Genomic DNA, 21,423 nt, shown 5'->3' with positions numbered 1-21,423 from the left:
GCTGTTTACAACGACCTGGAACACACTGTTATGACAATTACATATTATATAGAACATGTATCACAACAGAGGCTTTACAGTTTCATCTCCGACCTGCTGCAGCAGCCTGTCTCCATGATGGAGGAACATGTAGAACTGTGTGTTAGTTAATAAAGTGTAAATCTGTAGAACTGTGTGTTAGTTAATAAAGTGTAAATCTGTAGAACTGTGTGTTAGTTAATAAAGTGTAAATCTGTATGAAGCAGCTAGAAGCAGAGAGCAGCTGAGTCAGCTTGTTGTGGTGTGGCTGTAGATCCATTCAGTAACGTTCTCAGTAAAAGTGAATAGTGTGATAAGGTGGATTTGGTTACTGTGACACAGTAAACTGTCTTGTCTTTAGCCCTAGTCTCTACTCCAAAACACTCTGAGTTGTAGCTTGAGAAGAGTCAGCTCAGTTAACCTGAACAAACTGTTAGCTAGCTAACTAGCCGGCAAACACACTGATGTTACTGTGAACACGCTAACGCTAGCTGCTGCTAGCTACGTTAGCTAGTGTGCTAATCGGATGTGTTAACAACAAGACAGTGATGTTAGCTGACCAGATGCTATGGTTAGCTAGCTAACAAGCTGACATTATCTAAACACTAAATCAATCAGATGGATCAGTGATGAAATGATCAGTTCAGTCAGAAACAGACAGAAATTAACCGTCTGTTCAATTCTGTTGAGACGACAGAAACACAGTCAGCTGTTCACAGAGCTGAGGACCTCCAAGATGGCCGCCAGAGGGGGATATGTCACCTGAAAGCCTCTGTTACGCTGCACGTTCTCAGCATTACAACACACAGGACAGCTGGTGCTGAGGCTGCAGGCAGCAGGCTGCTGACTGCTGGTTTCCATGGTAACTATGATTTCTGCTTCCATGATATTATTCAGTTTATTCCTTTCTAAAAAGATATAAAGATATAAAGATGATTACATGAGCTGTCATCCCAAACACTGACTGCATGAGAGCAGAAACAAGAAGAGGACAGAGAGAGAGAGAGAGAGAGAGAGAGAGAGAGAGAGAGAGAGAGAGAGAGAGAGAGAGAGAGAGAGAGAGAGAGAGAACAGCGAGAAGAGCAAGAATCTGGATTATTCATGCCCATGTCATGTTGTTTTGTACATATGGACATAAACAAATCATCTCAGAGTCTGGGTTTGTGTTTCTCTGTGAGCGAGAGCCGAGGACAATCCCTTCACTCGGCCTCACGGCTCCCAGCTGCCGCCATTTTGTCTCCCTCCTGGTCAAACTTCATGTGGGGAAGCAGAGCGGCGCGGGCGGGACGGTCCCGTGTGAGGAACCGCAGCTCCGTCCGTCTGTACATTTATACATGGAGTTTGTTTTCTTCCCGTGAGTCCGGAGGTTTTAGTCCTACATGGAGCCGGTGCCCCCGCCCCCCCCGCCCCCCCCCGCGGGTTCGCAGGTCGTGCCAAACCTTAACGAAGGGTTCCCGGTTCTTCCAGATCAGCTCGTGACCGAACAGGATGTACCAGCTGGGGAGAGAGGGACACAAAGCATGATGGGATATAAAACAACACCGACAACGCTGCTGAACACCGTCTGACACAAACATGGATCCAAGTGTGAAAGTCCAGAAATGACAATGACAGAGAGAGAGAGAGAGAGAGAGAGAGAGAGGGAGAGGGAGAGAGAGAGACAGAGAGAGGGAGAGAGAGGCAGAGAGAGAGAGACAGAGAGAGAGACAGAGAGAGGGAGAGAGAGGCAGAGAGAGAGAGAGAGAGAGAGAGGCAGAGAGAGGCAGAGAGAGAGAGAGAGAGAGAGGCAGAGAGAGGCAGAGAGAGAGAGAGAGAGAGAGGCAGAGAGAGAGAGACAGAGAGAGACAGAGAGACAGAGGGAGAGGGAGAGAGAGGCAGAGAGAGAGAGAGAGAGAGAGGCAGAGAGAGAGAGACAGAGAGAGACAGAGAGACAGAGGGAGAGGGAGAGAGAGGCAGAGAGAGAGAGAGAGAGAGACAGAGAGAGAGAGAAAGAGAGAGAGAGAGACAGAGACAAAGAGATACCAGCTGAGGAGAGAGGGAACACAAAGCATGATGGGAGATAAACCAGGATCAATCTGACGCATCAGACCTGGTTATGGTTACATCAATATATCAGTTATGCCAGTATATGGAGCCTGAAATTGTCCTTTTATTTTAAAACAAAGGATGTGATGCAGTTTGACCTCTGCTGAGAACAACAGAGGTCATGCTGCTGTCATCACTGATCAGCTGTCATCTCTGATCAGCTGTCATCACTGATCAGCTGTCATCTCTGATCAGCTGTCATCTCTGATCAGCTGTCAGCTGTCATCACTGATCAGCTGTCATCACTGATCAGCTGTCATCTCTGATCAGCTGTCATCTCTGATCAGCTGTCATCACTGATCAGCTGTCATCTCTGATCAGCTGTCATCTCTGATCAGCTGTCATCTCTGATCAGCTGTCATCACTGATCAGCTGTCATCTCTGATCAGCTGTCATCTCTGATCAGCTGTCATCTCTGATCAGCTTGATCAGCTGTCATCTCTGATCAGCTGTCATCTCTGATCAGCTGTCATCTCTGATCAGCTGTCATCTCTGATCAGCTGTCATCTCTGATCAGCTGTCATCACTGATCAGCTGTCATCTCTGATCAGCTGTCATCTCTGATCAGCTTGATCAGCTGTCATCTCTGATCAGCTGTCATCTCTGATCAGCTGTCATCACTGATCAGCTGTCATCTCTGATCAGCTGTCATCTCTGATCAGCTGTCATCACTGATCAGCTGTCATCACTGATCAGCTGTCATCTCTGATCAGCTGTCATCACTGATCAGCTGTCATCTCTGATCAGCTGTCATCTCTGATCAGCTGTCATCACTGATCAGCTGTCATCTCTGATCAGCTGTCATCGTCATCCTGGACTTTCACTCTTGTTTTCCTCCTGCGGTGAAAATGAAACAGATTTCTGGATCCTGTTTGCTGATCGTTCTGTTCTTAAAATGGGTGAAATAATGTAAGTAGAAATCACGTGTGACAAACTAATTACATATTTTAAAACCTTGATTTTAAGATTATTTCTGGAGTCTTTTGCCTTTATTTTGACAGTTTTTTACAGTAGAGACAGAGCCACCAGGAGTGCGACGGGACTCACATGCCGAACATGGCTCCTCCCAGATGAGCGGCGTGATCGAAAAACCTCCAGCCCAACACCACACCGGCCGTATCCATGGCAACAATGGCTTTCAGAGCCTAGAGAGAGAGAGAGAGAGAGAGAGAGAGAGAGAGAGAGAGAGAGAGAGAGAGAGAGAGAGAGAGAGGATTGGTTCACTCTGGGGTTGTTGAAGAGACAGGCAGACAGACAGACAGGAGAGCAGACAGACAGAGTGACAGACAGACAGACAGACAGACAGACAGAGTAACAGACAGGCAGACAGACAGACAGGAAGAAAGACAGACAGACAGACAGACAGATAGGCAGACAGACAGACAGAGAGACAGACAGACAGACAGACAGAGTAACAGACAGGCAGACAGACAGACAGGAAGACAGACAGACAGACAGACAGGAAGACAGACAGACAGACAGACAGACAGACAGACAGACAGACAGAGTAACAGACAGACAGACAGACAGACAGACAGAGTAACAGACAGACAGACAGACAGAGTAACAGACAGACAGACAGACAGACAGACAGAGTGACAGACAGACAGACAGACAGACAGACAGAGTAACAGACAGGCAGACAGACAGACAGACAGACAGGAAGACAGACAGACAGACAGACAGGAAGACAGACAGACAGACAGACAGACAGACAGACAGACAGACAGAGTAACAGACAGACAGACAGACAGACAGAGTAACAGACAGACAGACAGAGTAACAGACAGACAGACAGAGTAACAGACAGACAGACAGAGTAACAGACAGACAGGGTCTCACGTTGCTGGCAGTGAAGGTGTACATGGGCAGGAAGATGATCGCCAGTTTAGCTTCTGGCATCTTGGTGCAGACAGCAGCCAGGACCGTCATGATGGCTCCAGACTGCACACACACACACACACACACACACACACACACACACACACACACACACACACACACACACACACACACACATACACACACACACACACACACACACACACACACGGCTTACATTACACACACTCAGAAAATCGATATAGTAATTTTCACGAAGAAAATAATATGTTTACCAATATTTGTAAATAGGCAAAAAAACAGTGAGAGACTAGTTTTTAATATATAGTCAGAATCTGCTGTGTCGGCGTTCCTTTATGTGCTAGAAGTGATTTTCAGACTGTTCCTCCAGACGACGGCAGCGAATGGAGAGAGAAAAAAACACAATTCTCCAGTCTGCTCTACCGGAGCAACAGATCACAGAATCACTGATTGGAGGTTTTATCCTGGAGGAAGAGACACGACCCAGACTCTACCAGAGGAACACAGAGCTAACCAGCAGGCCCGTCTTCATGTTCTCTTCTGTTAGTTTCAGGACATTTGTGACGGTGACTTCCTTTACATCACTTCTTAAAATCCATTTTTACACACTTGCTTTTATGTGATGTCGTCTTTTTTCTTTTTATCTTAATTATCTTACTTTTATTTTAACCTTACTGTATTTTGGTCTTCATCTTACGGTTATCCCACTGTTTACTTGCTGTTTTCCACCTCTGTCCTCCACTCTGAATGTAATCTCTGTTTATTATTGTTTCATTCTGCTGTTATTTTGACTGTCAAAGCACTTTGTAAACTCTGCTTGTAAAGGTGCTATATAAAAAGTTATTATTATTATTGTAATTATTATTTGAACTTTGTAGTCATGAAACTTGCTGAGCAGCTACAAGACAACAACAACAGCAACGTTCAATTCAAGTAAATAAAAACCAGGGTTCCTATTAAAAAATCCCATACTTATTCCAGACTTGATTTGTTTTGAAGATTTTGTCTGGTGTTAATATGATTTACGCAGACAGACATCTTGCCCTGCTAACCAGGTCATATCTCTGTATAGAGAAGATTGTTCTTCACAGCGACAAATATCAGAATATGTGAGATGATTGGCAGGTTCCCACACCGTTTCCATTTTAAAATTCCATATTTTTCCCAGACCCTATGTTCTTGACTGGATTTGATTTTGCTCGGTGTTTGATATAATGCATGCTGGGTAATAAGAGCATCCCTCTATCTGAACATTACTCTTCACATCAACAAAAACTGTGGACTCAAAGTGGGTCTACAACAACATAAAAGCTATAATTATGTGTGTATCGGACCTGAGCCACAACATTTTCCATACTTTTCCAGACATTTTTTCAAATTCCCAAACTATTCAAGACCTGTAAATGATCAAATTCATGTTTAACCCTGAACAACAGCAGAATGTAGAAAGTTCCAGAAGCCGCTCACCGCTCCGAGCGAGGGGCCGAAGCGTCCGGTCGCCGTCTTACACACGTAACTGACCAGCGAGGAGATCACACCTGACAGACACAACACGCTCATTATAGAGGAGATCACACCTGACAGACACAACACGCTCATTATAACATGCAGACAGCACACAGCACTGTGCAGAGCTTTCAAAAATAATGAAATGAAAAGTTTTTAAATATCAAAAAATCTACTATAGTCTGACACACTGATGCACAAAACAAATAAACAAACATCTAAAACTAAATGTATATAAAAACTCTAGGCTGCCTAAGACTTTTGCACAGTACTGTATAACCGATTATAATTTTAGTATTCGAGGTATTCTAACAATATCACTGATTCTAATGTTTACATTTTTACATTCAGTATCAACTGTGATGGTCAAGAGTCTCATTAGTGATTACTACAGCAGAATAACATGGAGCTGATATCACCATTCATGTTCCTGACAGCAGAATAACATGGAGCTGATATCACCATTCATGTTCCTGACAGCAGAATAACATGGAGCTGATATCACCATTCATGTTCCTGACAGCAGAATAACATGGAGCTGATATCACCATTCATGTTCCTGACACAACAGACAGGCTGACATGTTTTTGTATTGTGATATATTGAATTCCAATATATCATCCCATCACTATACAGGGTTTCTGCAGGGTTCACCGAGTTAAATTTAAGACTTTTTAAGATCTTTTTAATACCACACAGAATGCAATTTAAAACCTGTTTCACAATCATACCGGGCAAAGTATGAAAGTATGATGGAAAACCAGTAGGGACTAGGGATGGGTCATGATTTTCGAATTTTTGAATAGTCATTAAATTATAAAAAATCAAATAGTGCGACTATCGTCTTGTCTTAAAAAGTAGGGGGGGCGGGGGGGGGGGCAATCTTCGAAGAATGGTCGAATAGTTCCCAGTGAATATCGAATAGTATTTTTGCTTGAAATCCCTAGTAGGGACGATATGGCCTAGAATTATTTAATATTATGATATCATTTTTTTCAGTACTTCCCAGCTGTGAATAACATTAGCTCCTAATGATAAAATCAATTAAATTAGTTCGACCTGAACCCGGATAAGGAGCATAAAATGGATGGATGGATTAACCAATTACAAATTGTTAATTCATTTAAGTTTTTGCTAAAATTGACACTTGCCCATTATGAGAGATGAGCTTCCTTGCTACTGTAGCTAGCAACAGAGACTGTTAGCTACAGGTCTGAAGGTGCTGACTGAAACTCTGGTCTTTAGTTTATAAGTGTGTTACCGTCTCCCGACAGCCCGCAATCAATACTTTTTAAGACTTTTCAAGACCTGTGTGTGTGTGTGTGTGTGTGTGTGTGTGTGTGTGTGTGTGCTACCTGCAGACAGGTAGACAGCCAGGAACTGCTCTCTGCCCAGCATGGACACGGCGCTGCTGGAGAAGCTCCACAGGACGTACATGTTGGCCGCCATGTGGAAGAAGGAGAAGTGGCTGAAGGTGGAGAGCAGCATGGGGGAGCAGAGCGGCTCTGAGGGCCAGACACAACAACAACAACAACAACAACAACAACAAGAGTTACAAACAACAAGCTGACCTCACACAAACACATGACATGAGCAGGACCTGGACTCACTGGAGGCGGGGTTGGAGGTGAAGTATTTGATCATGGAGCGCTGCAGCGACGGCACTCTCCAGCAGCAGAACACCACCACGTTCGCAGCAATGATCCCTGGGTAAAGAGACGAGTCGTGATGATAAAACACAGAGCAGCACGGAGCAGCAGGACACTTCAGTCTGGAGACAGAAAGCGTCATGATGATATTACAGTTTAAAAGACAGATGCTTTTGTGACAGCAGAGTAATGACAAGAAGAAACGTTTTATTTATCCTCTTCTTCTCCATCTCTCCTGCAGTTTCTCTTTCTTTTCTTCTTCCTGTTTGAAGTGATTTGATCATTTGTGTGAACAGACTAGACCTGAAGCTGCAGAATAAATAGTTTTAATAAAGTGAAGCAGCGGAGAGACAGCAGGACCACATGGTGGACTGAGGGGACGTGGATCATGTTATTATGGGATGTGAACAGGAAACCCAGACTGACCTGAGACCGTCCGCTGGCCCTCGCTCAAGCTGTTCCACCATTGGTTGATCTGAAGCACAAACAGCCAATCAGGGTCCTTCATCAAACATCAGTGTGACATCAGACGTCACTTTGTTACATACTCAAGTCATTCGAGTCACAGTTTGAACAGCTTGAGACTTGACTTGCTGCATGAAGAGAAGACTTGAGACTTGACTTGGGTTCTGGTGACTTGGGACTTGACTCTGACTTGTACTTTGATGACTTGAAAAGGTTTCTAAAGTCTTGACTTGAGATCTTGTGTTTGTGTAAATGACTTAGATTGAAAGTGATGAGATTTGTTCCAGCGGACGACTGAATTTAAATTCTGTTTTCTGAATTTGTATGGAATGATTGAATTTATTGAAGTTGAAACTGATTATAGAAATCAAACTCATGATGCTCTTACCAAGTTTTTATCCTATTAAAACCATATTGCATTGAAAAGTCCTAGATATTTAGTTTTCTTTAAGATATCTCAAGGGACTCGAGCAAAGTCTGATATGAGCTTACTCTAACTTCAATGTTGACTAAAGATTATTACTATAAGATTATTTTTTTGCCTTTATCAGATGAGATTACATGGAACGATCTGGAACAGGACAGAAGACTTGTGTGTGTGTGTGTGTGTGTGTGAGCGGGACTCGACTGGACTCGCTCCTCACCTCTTTGCGGAAGTCTCCTTGTTTCTGAGGTCGCAGCTTCTCCAGCCAATCGGCTCTCACCTCGTCGAAGTAGCTCTGCACCCGCGACTTCAGAGACTCGTACTGCCAGATGGCCGCCGAGCCGAACGAGCAGCCTGTAAACTGACATGGAGTCAGCATCCATCCCATAATACTCAACAACACAAACCGCTGTCCACACACACTTAACTCTGCCTTAACCAGGTCAGCTGACTGACAGGAGAGGACTGGTGCAACTGGGAAGCTCCCAGTATGAATGTGTGGAACTGAGTGAATGATTACAAAACACTGTAAAACACTGTGACTGTTAAAAACAGCTACTGCTGATGTTCTTTCCACCAATTCAGTAGTTTGGTGTATTTTTCTTTTCTTCTTCTTACAGTGGAGTTTGATATGAGAAAATGTTTCAGGATGTAAAACATCAGCGGTAAACGTCAGGTTTTGGTGTCAGTCCCTCAGAATCAAAGAGCGAGGGCTTCTTTCTAGAGCCGCCATTTTGCACCGAGAGACATTCAACAATCATACAGGGAGAAATCCATCGTAGAAGAGGAGAGAGACCAGTTTCTCCACCACAGGAGCAGGAGAGAGACCAGAATGCACTGCAGGAGCAGGAGAGAGACCAGAATGCACTGCAGCAGAGAGACAGGCTGGGGAAGAGGAAGAGGAGAGTCTTGCTTTTTCTCAACTGGAAAAACTCTCGCTCTCTTGCTCTTACTATCACTGTCTCTCTCTCCAACTACATATAAAACCAACAGCTGAAAGCAACATGTTCCTGCCCTGTCTCTGGAGGTTGTTGAAAGGCATTCTGGGAAACGTAGGAAACCACTAACTGCAGCAGAAGACGAGGCAGGTGGAGGGAAAGTGGGTTCACTGAAACAGTAAATGCTTCATCACTAAATAAAGAATGTGATGAACAGCTAGCCCAAGCTCCCCCAGCAGAGTGTTAGCTAGTTAGCGGTTAGCGCCCTCCTCACACTCTGAAACGCCCGCTCTAACACATGACATCACATCCTGTTTCATCACTATGATGTAACACAGCAGCACCTACCCCCACAGTGAAGACCAGAGGCTTCAGCAGCCGGCTGAAGTTGCGCGGCGAGGCGGGCGGAGTCGCGGCGTCCCAGGAGGGGGGGGGCGGCTCGGCTCGAGGGGGGCTCAGCTCCTCCTCCGCCCGCTTCGGCTCCGCCTTCTTCGCCGCTTTCCTGAAGCCGCAGCGCTGCTGGAGGCCGGGGCTCAACCTGCATATTAGACAGAGAAGAAGAAGAAGAACAACAACACTGAGGTCAGATCAGATGAAACTAGTTCAGAGTAGATGAAAGTTTCTTGATCCCAGGGGAAATCAGGACTTTAGTAACAGGATACAGCAGGGAAAAAGGAAATATGGAACAAATAAAGGAATATAAAGACATGACTAGAATATAGAAAAAAAAAAAGTCTAAATAAGCAAGACTATAAACAACTGCAGGGCGATATCTGAACCTGCTGCTGATCATTTCAACACGTTCAGTCGACTGTAAGAGTGGGAAGTCTGGGAGAAAATATGGACTATTAACATTTATGAATTTATTTACAGATGATACTAACAGTATTGATGGCTTACTTGATTATGGATTATTAAATATGAAAATCATGTTGTAAGTATAAGCAAATACATCAGTGAGTAAAACATATTTGCTGTATTTGCATGGATATAAATGTGAATGAATACAGTATAATAAAATGTAAATATATCAGTTTGTAAGCAGTATGAAGGAGTGGAGGCATGATGAAAATGAAAGTGCGACAAGTGAATATGCTACTATTAGAGATGGGATGATATATTGAAATTCAATATATCTCAATACAAACTGTGTCAGTCTGTATGTTGTCAGGAACATGAATGGTGATATCAGCTCCATGTTATTCTGCTGTCAGGAACATGAATGGTGATATCAGCTCCATGTTATTCTGCTGTAGTAATCACTAATGAGACTCTTGACCATCACAGTTTCACAAGCTCTCCATCCAAATTATATTATTGTCACTTTGTAATGACATTTTTAAATTGTTGTTTACATTCTAGCAGCCAATGGCATCGCTAGAAAGATTTGAGTCTCAGAAATAAACAGAATTCTGCACAGTCAGACTTTGTTGTCACTGAACTTTTATTGATCACATCGTATCCTGGTTGTATTGATCCTGAACCTCAGATCACGTGTCGAATCGTATCGTGAGATAAGAATATTGTCCCATCACTAACTACTGCTGATAGAGAAAATGAAAAATAAAATGATGACTTTCACTCTCTACGATGTGAAGTCCTGCTGCTCTTATTAAGATAACTTAGTACAATGATGTCGGTAATGTTTTTATCACTGTAGCCTGCACAGGAACCAGAACTGGACCAAACCGGGCCGGGTGTGGGACTAAAATGACCTAATTCCCTATTACATCTATCTAATTAGCTCTAATCTAGTCTTCACTTTAACACCAGGAGCTTCAGTCAGTCAGAGCCAAACACAGCTCAGCTAGCTAACAGCAGCTAACTAGCCAACAGCAGCTAAGCTAACCGTCGCCGCCCGGTAACGGTCGTACAGCCCGGTCGGGCCGCAGCAGCGGGACTTTCTCCGGTACCTGTTTCCTCTCCCGCAGCAGGTTAACGTCTCTCCCCGGGCCAGTCTCAACACACAGCCCCTCCACGCCATCTTGTAGCCCGGTGACCCCGACGACCCGTCCGCTGCTTCACTTCCAGGTCAACCGACAGCTCAGCTGGAGCTGCGAGGGACCCGCGACCCCTGGAGGACCGAGGCGGGTACTGCAGGACCAAGACTGATACAGGGCCTACCTTCACTATCTGATACTGCTGCTACTACTACTACCTGATACTGCTGCTACTGATACTACCTGATACTGCTGCTACTACTACTACCTGATACTGCTGCTACTACTACTACCTGATACTGCTGCTACTACTACTACCTGATACTGCTGCTACTACTACTACCTGATACTGCTGCTACTGATACTACCTGATACTGCTGCTACTACTACTACCTGATACTGCTGCTACTGATACTACCTGATACTGCTGCTACTACTACTACCTGATACTGCTGCTACTACTACTACCTGATACTGCTGCTACTGATACTACCTGATACTGCTGCTACTACTACTACCTGATACTGCTGCTACTGATACTACCTGATACTGCTGCTACTACTACTACCTGATACTGCTGCTACTACTACTACCTGATACTGCTGCTACTACTACTACCTGATACTACTACTACTACTACTGCTACTACTCCTTCTACTACTAGCTACTACTACTACTGCTACTACTACTGATACTACTACTACTGCTACTACTACTACTGCTACTACTACTGCTACCACTACTGCTACTATTACTGCTGCTGCTGCTACGACTACAACTACTACTACTACTGCTACTACTACTACTGCTACTGATACTACTACTACCGCTACTACTAGCTACTACTGATACTACTCCTTCTACTACTAGCTACTACTACTACTGCTACTACTACTGATACTACTACTACTGCTACTACTACTGCTGCTGCTACGACTACTACTACTACTGCTGCTGCTGTTACTACTATTACTGATACTACTACTGCTGCTACGACTACTACTACTACTGATACTACTACTGCTGCTACTACTACTACTACTACTGATACTACTACTGCTGCTACGACTACTACTACGACTACTACTACGACTACTACTACTACTGCTACTAGTACTACTAATACTAGGCTACTAATACTGCTACTAGGCTACTACTACCACCCATACAGCAGCTAGTATGTTATTGAACATTTTCTGTGCCACAATAAGAATCAGATTTAAAATACTACAGCACTAGTACTACAACTACTGCTATTGCTACATATTATGTGTCATAATAACATTGTATCATGTATTTAGAAGAATAAAAAATGAATAAAATAAAAATAAAGTAAATTTAGAAGAATTAAAAATAATTAAATTAAATTAAATTAAATAATAAACAATACTGGAGGAGTGTTGCATTGCTCCAAAAGGCTTTTATTTTTAAAGTGTTGAGCGAAATTCCTGTTTTTGTATTCTGTGCTTTGACGACCTGTGTGAAGCTAGCCTGAATTAAAAAAATAATTTCCCCATACAACTTTCATAATAAAAGATAATCGAAGTAATACCGGAAATTAAGCGATTCTGCTTTCAAATTAAAATGTGTCATCATCATTAAAAAAAAGAAATGTGTTGCAGTGTAAAGAAACAACTACATCTTGTAAAAGTCGTAGGTTAATCGCCTATTCATTTGACAGATATATATTACTGAAAAGCATTGCGACATGTTTGTCATTGATGTGTAAATTGAATATATTGATGTATTTTTTATAACACGTCTAAACACACTTTAGTTCCAAGTTTCTCAATAAGGAGTTTTATTTTGAAGGTTGTGACCGAAAGTTCTGTTTTGTTTTTAATCTGGCTAGCTTGACTCTAGTAACTGAAATACGGGAAATTGAGCGATTTTGCAACTAAAATAAAAGCGTATCTCTATTGAAATAAATAATAAATACGTATTTCGGTGTACAGAACAACAAAAATCGTATCGTAATAAAATCGTATACGTTGCACCACTAAAAACAAACGAACGGCTCCAACCGGCTGCTGACTCGGGACCTTTATTCTGAAAGCGGCGGCCGGACGTGCAGTTTGTTGTTGTGGACAGACAGAAGACCGTGCTGAACCAACATGGCGGCCCCTGCTCTCTCCAGTCGGGCTGGGTCGGTGGGCAGCCTGGGGAACAGCCCCACCGCCACCCCCAGCGCCTCGGGCAGCGGCGGCAGAGCGCTGCACGGCCTGCCGGAGCTCGACTTCAGGTCCGGGGCGCGGATGGAGGACCTGAACCGGCTCATCCAGGAATTCAGCAAGCACGACCAGCGCGAGTACGACGACCAGCGGGCTCTGGAGATCCACACGGCCAAGGACTTCATCTTCTCCATGCTGGGTGAGTGGGGAGGCACACACACACACACACACACACACACACACACACACGCATACACACGCCCGGGCTGTAAACACGAAGCATCACGCACAAAGAAGCCTCGCACGGTTTTGCGTTCTGTGTGTGTGTGTGTGTGTGTGTGTGTGTGTGTGTGTGTGTGTGTGTGTGTATGTGTGTGAAATAAGAGCGAGGCTTTATGGACGCAGGGATGCCAACCTGAGGCTGAGGCAGCAGCTGCACACACAGCGATTAATCTGAGAGAATACAACGAAAACAGCAGAGCAAAGCTGTTTTATATGCAAAAACCAGATTATTTAATGTTAGATATGTAGGCAGGAGCCTCCAGCAGCTGGGTGCAGGTGAGGCTCCACCTGTAGACATGGCTTCTGAAAGAGTAAGAGCAAAAGAAATAACCACCATATATTCTTCCTGCTGTCAGTACATGTAAGTAGGTTAAACCTGTTGGATGTGAGAGAGCAGCTGTGTGATGGATAACTTCACACCTGGCAGAGCTCCACCTGCAGGCTGCTGGTCTGATGGAGGTGAAGAAACACCAGCTTCATTTATCCCTGAAATGTCCTTAATTTCTCATTACATAATCATTAATTATCCATTAGAAGTAACAGCTTTAATAAAGTAAGGTTAATATCATGGGTTTATAAGGGATTTATTCATGGGTTGATTCACAGAGACTCTAGAAATGAAGGGATTTTTCATGTCTTTTGTGCAGGTTTACAGGTTATTAATGAGTTATTAATGGAAGGTTCCTGTCTCCCTGGATTTGACATTAAATTAGAAAGTAAGCAGTCAAACATTAAGGGGAGTTTAAGGAGGTTTTGATGGGGTCTCCTCCATTAATAACTCCCGTAACTCATTCTAAGGGGATTTTGCATGAATTAAGGGGTGAATTCATGTAAATGTAAGGTGGTTTTACTGGTTCATAGAGATATACTCCTGTGGGACATGTTGAATGTCTTCCTGCACACTGACATCCATTCAGACGAGAAGGAGAGAACAGAACAGAGTTGTTTATGTCGCCTTCATGTCGTTTTAACATCAATAAATCATCAGCGCATTAATTTAGACATTCGTTTAATGACCGTAGACATTTTCCATCGCTGGCCAGGAGGGAAAGGAAGATGGAGAAATCACTTCCAACATGTTGATCCTCTTCAGGGAGGGGGAGGGGGGGGCAGGAAGCAACGGGGCTGATGGGAAATGTAGTCTTAATGTGGAGAAACAACATGGACTCATCTGTTTACAGTCATTATACATCAGTGATGTTCTGATGGTTAAAATGACACAGTAACATTAAAAAATATATTCAAAATAATAAATAATAATAAAAACTTTCTCTCATTCTCTGCCTTTGTCTCTCGCTCTCTCTCACTCATTCTGTCCTCTGCCCCTCCTTCTCTCTCTTTTGTTTGCTGTTATTCTTTTTTCTTTATATCAAACTATTTCTTCCTTCTTTTTCTTTTTTCTCTCTATCTCTCTTTTTCTGCCATTTTGTACCTTCAACTCTCAGCTTCTTCCTTCCCCCATCATTCTTTCCTTCTCTCCTTCCTTCCTCCCCTCCTTCCTTCCTTCCTTCCTTCCCTCCTTCCTTCCTTCCCTCCTTCCTTCCTTCCTTCCTGACTTGATAGATTGATGGTTAAAAATGAAACACAGTAACTTTAAAACCTGAAGTCATCATGAAAACGTGTCCTGACAGAGTGAGGTCAGCTTCACATTAAACCTCCTGAAGCCCTTATTCCTTATCAGCAGATGTAATAATGATGTAATAATGATGTAATTACCTCTGTCATGTGATCAGAACCGATCACAGTGTTGAAACTGAAACAGAGATGAAGATGAAACTCTGAACTGTAGGAACAGAGAGAGAGGGGATTTCATCTGCCAGGCCTCAAAACACTGACGTGTGTGTGTGTGTGTGTGTGTGTGTGTGTGGAGAGAGAGGTCCAGATAGAGTAGAGAGGACAAGTTTCATTATCATCCTGGATCTCCTCCAGTAGCAGATTAAAATAGTAGCACACACACTATCCTGAAATCCCCTTTACACATACACACACACACGCACGCACACACACACACACACACACACACAATGCGAAAAATTCTCATCTTACCAAGTCATTTAGAATCAAGTCATGAAACCAGTGAAACTAAACTGGAAACAACAAATAATTGAATTTAAATCTTTTCCCTCCGTCTTTCTCGTCCAAACAAACTGATCTGTCCGCTCAGTTACAGCAGAGGAATGCTGTGTGTGTGTGTGTGTGTCTGTGTGTGTGTGTCTGTGTGTGTGTGTCTGTGTGTGTGTGTGTGTGTGTGTGTGTGTGTGAGGCAGAGACAGAACGTCCACTCTCATCCTGTCAGTTCACTTCAGCCCAGCAGAGCAGAAAACCAGTCCAGACCAGTTCATCCAGTTCAGTCCAGTTAAATGCTAACAGGCTAACGGTCATTTCTGTTGTTAGCATCTAGTGAAGCTCCATCGAACCTGTTTCCTAGTGCTGCAGAAACAGACTGAGGCAGGGACTCGAGTCACAATTTTAAGACTTGAGACTTGACTTGATGCATGAAGAGAAGACTTGAGACTTGACTTGACTTGGGTTCTGGTGACTTGGGACTTGACTCTGACTTGTACTTTGATGACTTGAAAAGGTTTCTAAAGTCTTGACTTGAGATCTTGTGTTTGTGTAAATGACTTAGATTGAAAGTGATGAGATTTGTTCCAGCGGACGACTGAATTTAAATTCTGTTTTCTGAATTTGTATGGAATGATTGAATTTATTGAAGTTGAAACTGATTCTAGAAATCAAACTCATGATGCTCTTACCAAGTTTTTATCCTATTAAAACCATATTGCATTGAAAAGTCCTAGATATTTAGTTTTCTTTAAGATATTAAATTGATACTGGACTCTTGATTTGTTCTGACTTGACTTGCTGTTCTACATTTAGATTTTGTTATTGTTTAATGTAATTATTGTATTTAGAAATTAATTACAAATACATAATATAATAATCATTCAAATTCAAGACAAATATGTAAATCAACCTGATCAAATCAACCCTTGCTCTTTAAAATTTATTTTCAGTTGAATTCATAAATGATAACACAAGACACTCTGGCAGGTTTTTAAAATGTAATATCTCTCTCACTGTGCACAAAGTGTCTCGTCATATTCTGTTTTTTGACCCGTTGATTTTTTTACTTAAAGAACCTTGAAGAACCTCAAGGCTGCGACAGTTTTCTTTATAGCAGAAATGACACAAAGATCATTTCCTCAACATGATGCAGTGTCTCCAGACTGTCGCTGCTTCACGGCTCCGACAGGCGGAGAGGAGAAAGTCACAGCTGAGGTGTGAAGATTCAGTTAACTGTTGAATTTTCACAATAATCCAACTTTTTCTTCCTTTTTATGAATCAGATACGTCCCAAAAAACAACTTGCATGCTTTGTAGAAAATGATTTTTTACCACAATGTGACGTAGTTTGCCCAGGTACAGAGGAGAGATGCAGTTTGTAATTTGATTCATTATCATTATTATTATTATTATTATTATTATTATTATTATTATTATTGTTATTACTGACAAAAGCAGGATTCAACCGATGTGGGTTTTCAAAGGCTGATACCAAAATTTTTGTATCAAAGCTACTGATAGCTGATATTTTGTGCTGATATCTAATATCTTAAAATTTGACCATTTTCATCTAAAAAATCCCAGTTATTCAGTGTTTCCACCAGTGTTTTGTTCAGCATCATGGGACACTAAAACTCTCCACTGAAACCAGACTGAACTGATGAAACACACACACACACACACACACACACACACACACACACACACACAGACACCTATTCAATGGTAGGGAAACTCGAGGATACATGACTGCCTTTAAATGAAGAGTTAATTCACAATAAAACATTATTGAACAATTAAATGAATAAAGAAAATCAAACGTCATGTCAGGTTTTCAGAGTGTTTTCTGCAGCATCCATCAGATCAGAGGTGATATCTGATATTTAATATAAAGGTCAGTATCGGCCCCAGATCTCAGTGAAACCAGTTCTATTTAGGCCCAGCCTGGCTGCCTCCCTCGGCCTGGACCCCCCCCCCCCGTCCCTCCTGTCTGTCCAGGCTGAAGCGTCTCACGAAGCAGAAATGTCATAAAAATCATCTAAAAATAAAAAGTCTTTGTGAAGCGGCGTGCTGCAGCCTGACTCACAGCAGCAGCATGTTCTCAGCTCCGTGGATCAGATCCACATTATCAGCTAAATATCGTATGCAGCATGCTGTGGCTCTGTGTGGAGCCCGGTGTCGGTCTGGCCCTTAGAAAAAACATCACATGTGAAATCTCCCATTTCACACATTTTTCAACTGAAATTTTTACATGTGAAAAGATAATGTGTCACGATGTCACGTGTGAATTTGACAGTTTCACATGTGATTGTCCTTATTCACATGTGAAAAAAAATGTTCACGAGAAATGTGTGCCATGGAGTCACGTGAATTTAACATTTTAAACCTGCAATAAGCGATATCAGACCTTCTAACCAATCCTGAAGCTAATATGTGCTCTGTGGAGATTTCATTGAGACATAATGATATGAACCAACATCCAGCTGTGTTGCTGTTTTCATCTTGTTGTCAAATTCTGCTCCTGAACGAAGCTCCTCCCCCTCCCATTCCTGAAAAAAAATCTCATACTGGCGGAATCGATGAGGCGAGCGAGTAAACTTGTTAAACCAGTAAACTTGTTAAACCAGTGAACTTGTTAAACCAGTAAACTTGTTAAACCAGTAAACTTGTTAAACTAGTGAACTTGTTAAACCAGTGAACCTGTTAAACCAGTAAACTTGTTAAACCAGTAAACTTGTTAAACCAGTGAACCTGTTAAACCAGTAAACTTGTTAAACCAGTAAACTTGTTAAACCAGTGAACTTGTTAAACCAGTGAACCTGTTAAACTAGTAAACTTGTTAAACCAGTGAACTTGTTAAACCAGTGAACCTATTAAACCAGTAAACTTGTTAAACCAGTAAACTTGTTAAACTAGTGAATTTGTTAAACCAGTAAACTTGTTAAACCAGTAAACTTGCTCCCTGCCTCTTGTCATTGTGGGTCATGTGACCTTCAGCAGGAGAAAGATCTGTCAAAGTGAGACTGGTAACCAGTGAGACTTCTCTGTAGGTACGGTTAGCTTAGCTGTTAGCCTTTATGCTAGGAAGGGCGATTAAACACCAATTGATTTGATTAAACCAATTAAACTAAATCAAATTTGAACAATGTCTTCATGAAACATCTTTGATGATAAATGTATAGAAACAGAGGAATTTTGAATTCTTATAATACGGCCTCTTTAAAGTTCCTTACTGTTCTCTTCAAAGCAGGCAGCAGCATTTTGCCTGCAGGTTTGGTTTGAGAGTTCTGCAGTCAGAGTGACGCTGTGCTGCCACCTGCTGGACAGATTACTGTAGTACAGCAGTCTGTCTGCTGCTGACCGACAGTAATTGATTACATACAACTACAAACAGCTCCTCTTAGCTGCTGAGTACATAGCAAAATCCAGTTAATACATGCAAACATCAGCAGGAACATGGACGCAACTGAAATCTAATTTTATACTATAAACATCTGAAAAACTCTTTTCTCTCCCCATCAGTTATGGTACAGAAAATGGATCATATGCTCCATTTAGCCTGTGGAAATATAGCAACAAAACATAAATACATACAGACATGATTAAGAACGGAAGAAACACAGTAAGAACCCCTGAAATCCCTCCATTTTCTCCCTCCTTCAGACATGGATCAGAAATAAATGTTCACATAATAGTTAATTATGAGTTCTTAATATATTCATATTTACCCTCTCTATCAGGTCCAAACTCCATTCGATCCGCAGAGTCCCTCTCAATCTTTAAGAAAAGGCTAGAGACCCAGCTCTTTAGTGAACACCTTCTCACCTGATGGACTGTGGAGTTTACCTACCATGGCACCTCGGTCCTGTCGGACCAGATCTTAGCTTTATGGCTCTTACTCTCGTTGTTCTCTCCTGACTAGATCCTTGCTTGTGTTGTATTAAAATCTCATGTGTACGTCGCTTTGGATAAAAGCATCTGGGAATTTGTAATGGGAAAATGGGAAATTGTAATTGTATCAGGCATCATGGTCTAGAGACTGTCTGTTATGCTGTTTATCTCATTAGCTTTTTCTTTTAAGTAGAAACTCAAACCAAAAAATCTTGAATATAATTGGGTTTGCATCTTTTGAAAATCATGAATATTATTGAGCTATTATAATACAAATATTATCTCTCTTACCATTGGATTCATAACTTTGGATGTAAATTGATCAGAAGCTCTTCTTCTGGGTCTCCAACCATTTGCCATGGACGGACCAAAGTTTCCACCAGGTGATTTCACTGATTAACTCTTTCAACCAGAGAGGAAGAGCGGAGGAACTAATCAGTGAAATCAGCTGGTGGAAACTTTTGTTGGAATAAAAACCTGCAGCCTCTTGAAGCCTCCAGAAGCTGGACCAGAAGAATCCTGAATCTGACAGTGTTTGGGTCTCTCAGTAACTCAGCATCCGTAAAATATTAGTTCCTATTATCATTAACTAACTGTAGTTCCTGATGTGGTCTTGACTCTTCTTCGTCCATCAGGTATGGTCCAGAAGTTGGACCAGAAGCTGCCGGTGGCCAACGAGTACCTGCTGCTGTCGGGGGGGGTTCGGGAGGGCGTGGTGGACATGGACCTGGACGAGCTGAGCGTCTACGCCCGCGGCACCGACTACGACATGGACTTCACCCTGCTGGTCCCGGCGCTCAAACTCCACGACCGCAACCAACCGGTGACGCTGGACATGAGGCACTCGGCGCTCTGCCACTCCTGGCTCAGCCTCCGCCTGTTCGACGAAGGAACCATCAACAAGTGGAAGGACTGCTGCACCATCGTCGACCACATCAACGGAGCCACCAACTACTTCTTCTCGCCGACGCTGGTGGCCGACTGGTTCTACCAGTCCATCTCCCTGGTGCTGCTGGAGGTGCAGAAGAAGCCGCAGAGAGGGATGCCGAGGGTGGAGAAGGTGGAGAGGAACGGCACCATCATCTCGGTCATCCTGGGCGTGGGCAGCAGCCGCATGCTGTACGACATCGTCCCGGTGGTTTCCTTCAAAGGCTGGCCGGCCGTGGCTCAGAGCTGGCTGATGGAAAACCACTTCTGGGACGGGAAGATCACCGAAGAGGAGGTGATCAGCGGCTTCTACCTCGTCCCCGCCTGTTCCTTCAAGGGCCGCAAGGAGAACGAGTGGCGCCTGTCGTTCGCCCGCAGCGAGGTGCAGCTGAAGAAGTGCATCTCGTCCAGCCTGATGCAGGCCTACCAGGCCTGTAAGGCCATCATCATCAAGCTGCTGTCGCGGCCCAAAGCCATCAGCCCCTACCACCTGCGCAGCATGATGCTGTGGGCCTGCGACCGCCTCCCCGCCAACTACCTGGCCCAGGACGACTTCTCCGCCCACTTCCTGCTGGGCCTGATCGACGACCTGCAGCACTGCCTCGTCAACAAGATGTGTCCGAATTACTTCATCCCGCAATGCAACATGCTGGAGCACCTGTCGGACGAGACGGCCGTGCTGCACGCCCGCAAACTGTCCTCGGTGCGCTCCGACCCGGCCGAGCATCTGCGCACCACCATCGAGCACGCCAAGGCCGCCAACAGGCTGACCATGGAACTGCAGTGGCGAGGCAGCGCCAACAACCTGCCGTCGCCGCAGTCCGACGCCGGCGGGGAAAACCAGCCAGACGACCGGCTGGCCAAGAAGCTGCAGCAGCTGGTCACAGAGAACCCTGGGAAATCCATCTCCGTCTTCATCAACCCGGACGACGTCACGCGACCGCACTTCCGCATCGACGACAAGTTCTTCTGAGACTTAGAACCGTTTCCCCGCCCTTCCTCTTCTCCTCCTCTTCCTCTCCCTCTTCCTGCCCCTTCCTCCTTTGAATTTTTGGATTTGTTTTTTTGTTTGTTTTATGTTTCTCTGCCACAGAGTGAAGTCAGGTGATCGTCTAGTTGTGTCTGCCACTTTTTTATTTTTCTATTTCCCTTCCTTCCTCCACCCCTCCCTCCCTTCCTTCCTTCCTTCCTTCCTTC

General features: G+C 43.5%; 2 protein-coding genes across 2 annotated transcripts; one reads left to right on the top strand and one right to left on the bottom strand.

Moving 5' to 3' along the window:
- Positions 1–612: 612 nt before the first annotated feature.
- On the bottom strand, positions 613–10,948 carry parlb (presenilin associated, rhomboid-like b). Its single transcript, XM_078284208.1, has 10 exons — positions 10,862–10,948; positions 9,297–9,486; positions 8,231–8,371; positions 7,548–7,596; positions 7,083–7,178; positions 6,828–6,977; positions 5,434–5,504; positions 3,946–4,047; positions 3,151–3,248; positions 613–1,515 (listed from the first exon to the last, which is right to left on the bottom strand). Exons 1-10 carry the CDS (start codon positions 10,930–10,932, stop codon positions 1,347–1,349), a joined length of 1,137 nt encoding a protein of 378 aa, XP_078140334.1. The 5' UTR covers positions 10,933–10,948; the 3' UTR covers positions 613–1,346.
- A 2,054-nt stretch (positions 10,949–13,002) lies between these two features.
- Positions 13,003–21,199, top strand: LOC139931349 (nucleotidyltransferase MB21D2). The gene is made up of 2 exons (XM_078284207.1): positions 13,003–13,258; positions 19,935–21,199. The coding sequence occupies exons 1-2, from the start codon at positions 13,003–13,005 to the stop codon at positions 21,197–21,199; spliced, it is 1,521 nt and encodes a 506-aa protein (XP_078140333.1).
- The last annotated feature ends 224 nt before the right edge of the window (positions 21,200–21,423 follow it).

The sequence above is a fragment of the Centroberyx gerrardi genome, chromosome 6 (genome assembly GCF_048128805.1).
Source record: "Centroberyx gerrardi isolate f3 chromosome 6, fCenGer3.hap1.cur.20231027, whole genome shotgun sequence".
NCBI classification, from domain to species: domain Eukaryota; kingdom Metazoa; phylum Chordata; class Actinopteri; order Beryciformes; family Berycidae; genus Centroberyx; species Centroberyx gerrardi.
The sequence above is the reverse complement of the archived record's forward strand: the minus strand, read 5'-3'. Positions and strand labels throughout refer to the sequence as shown.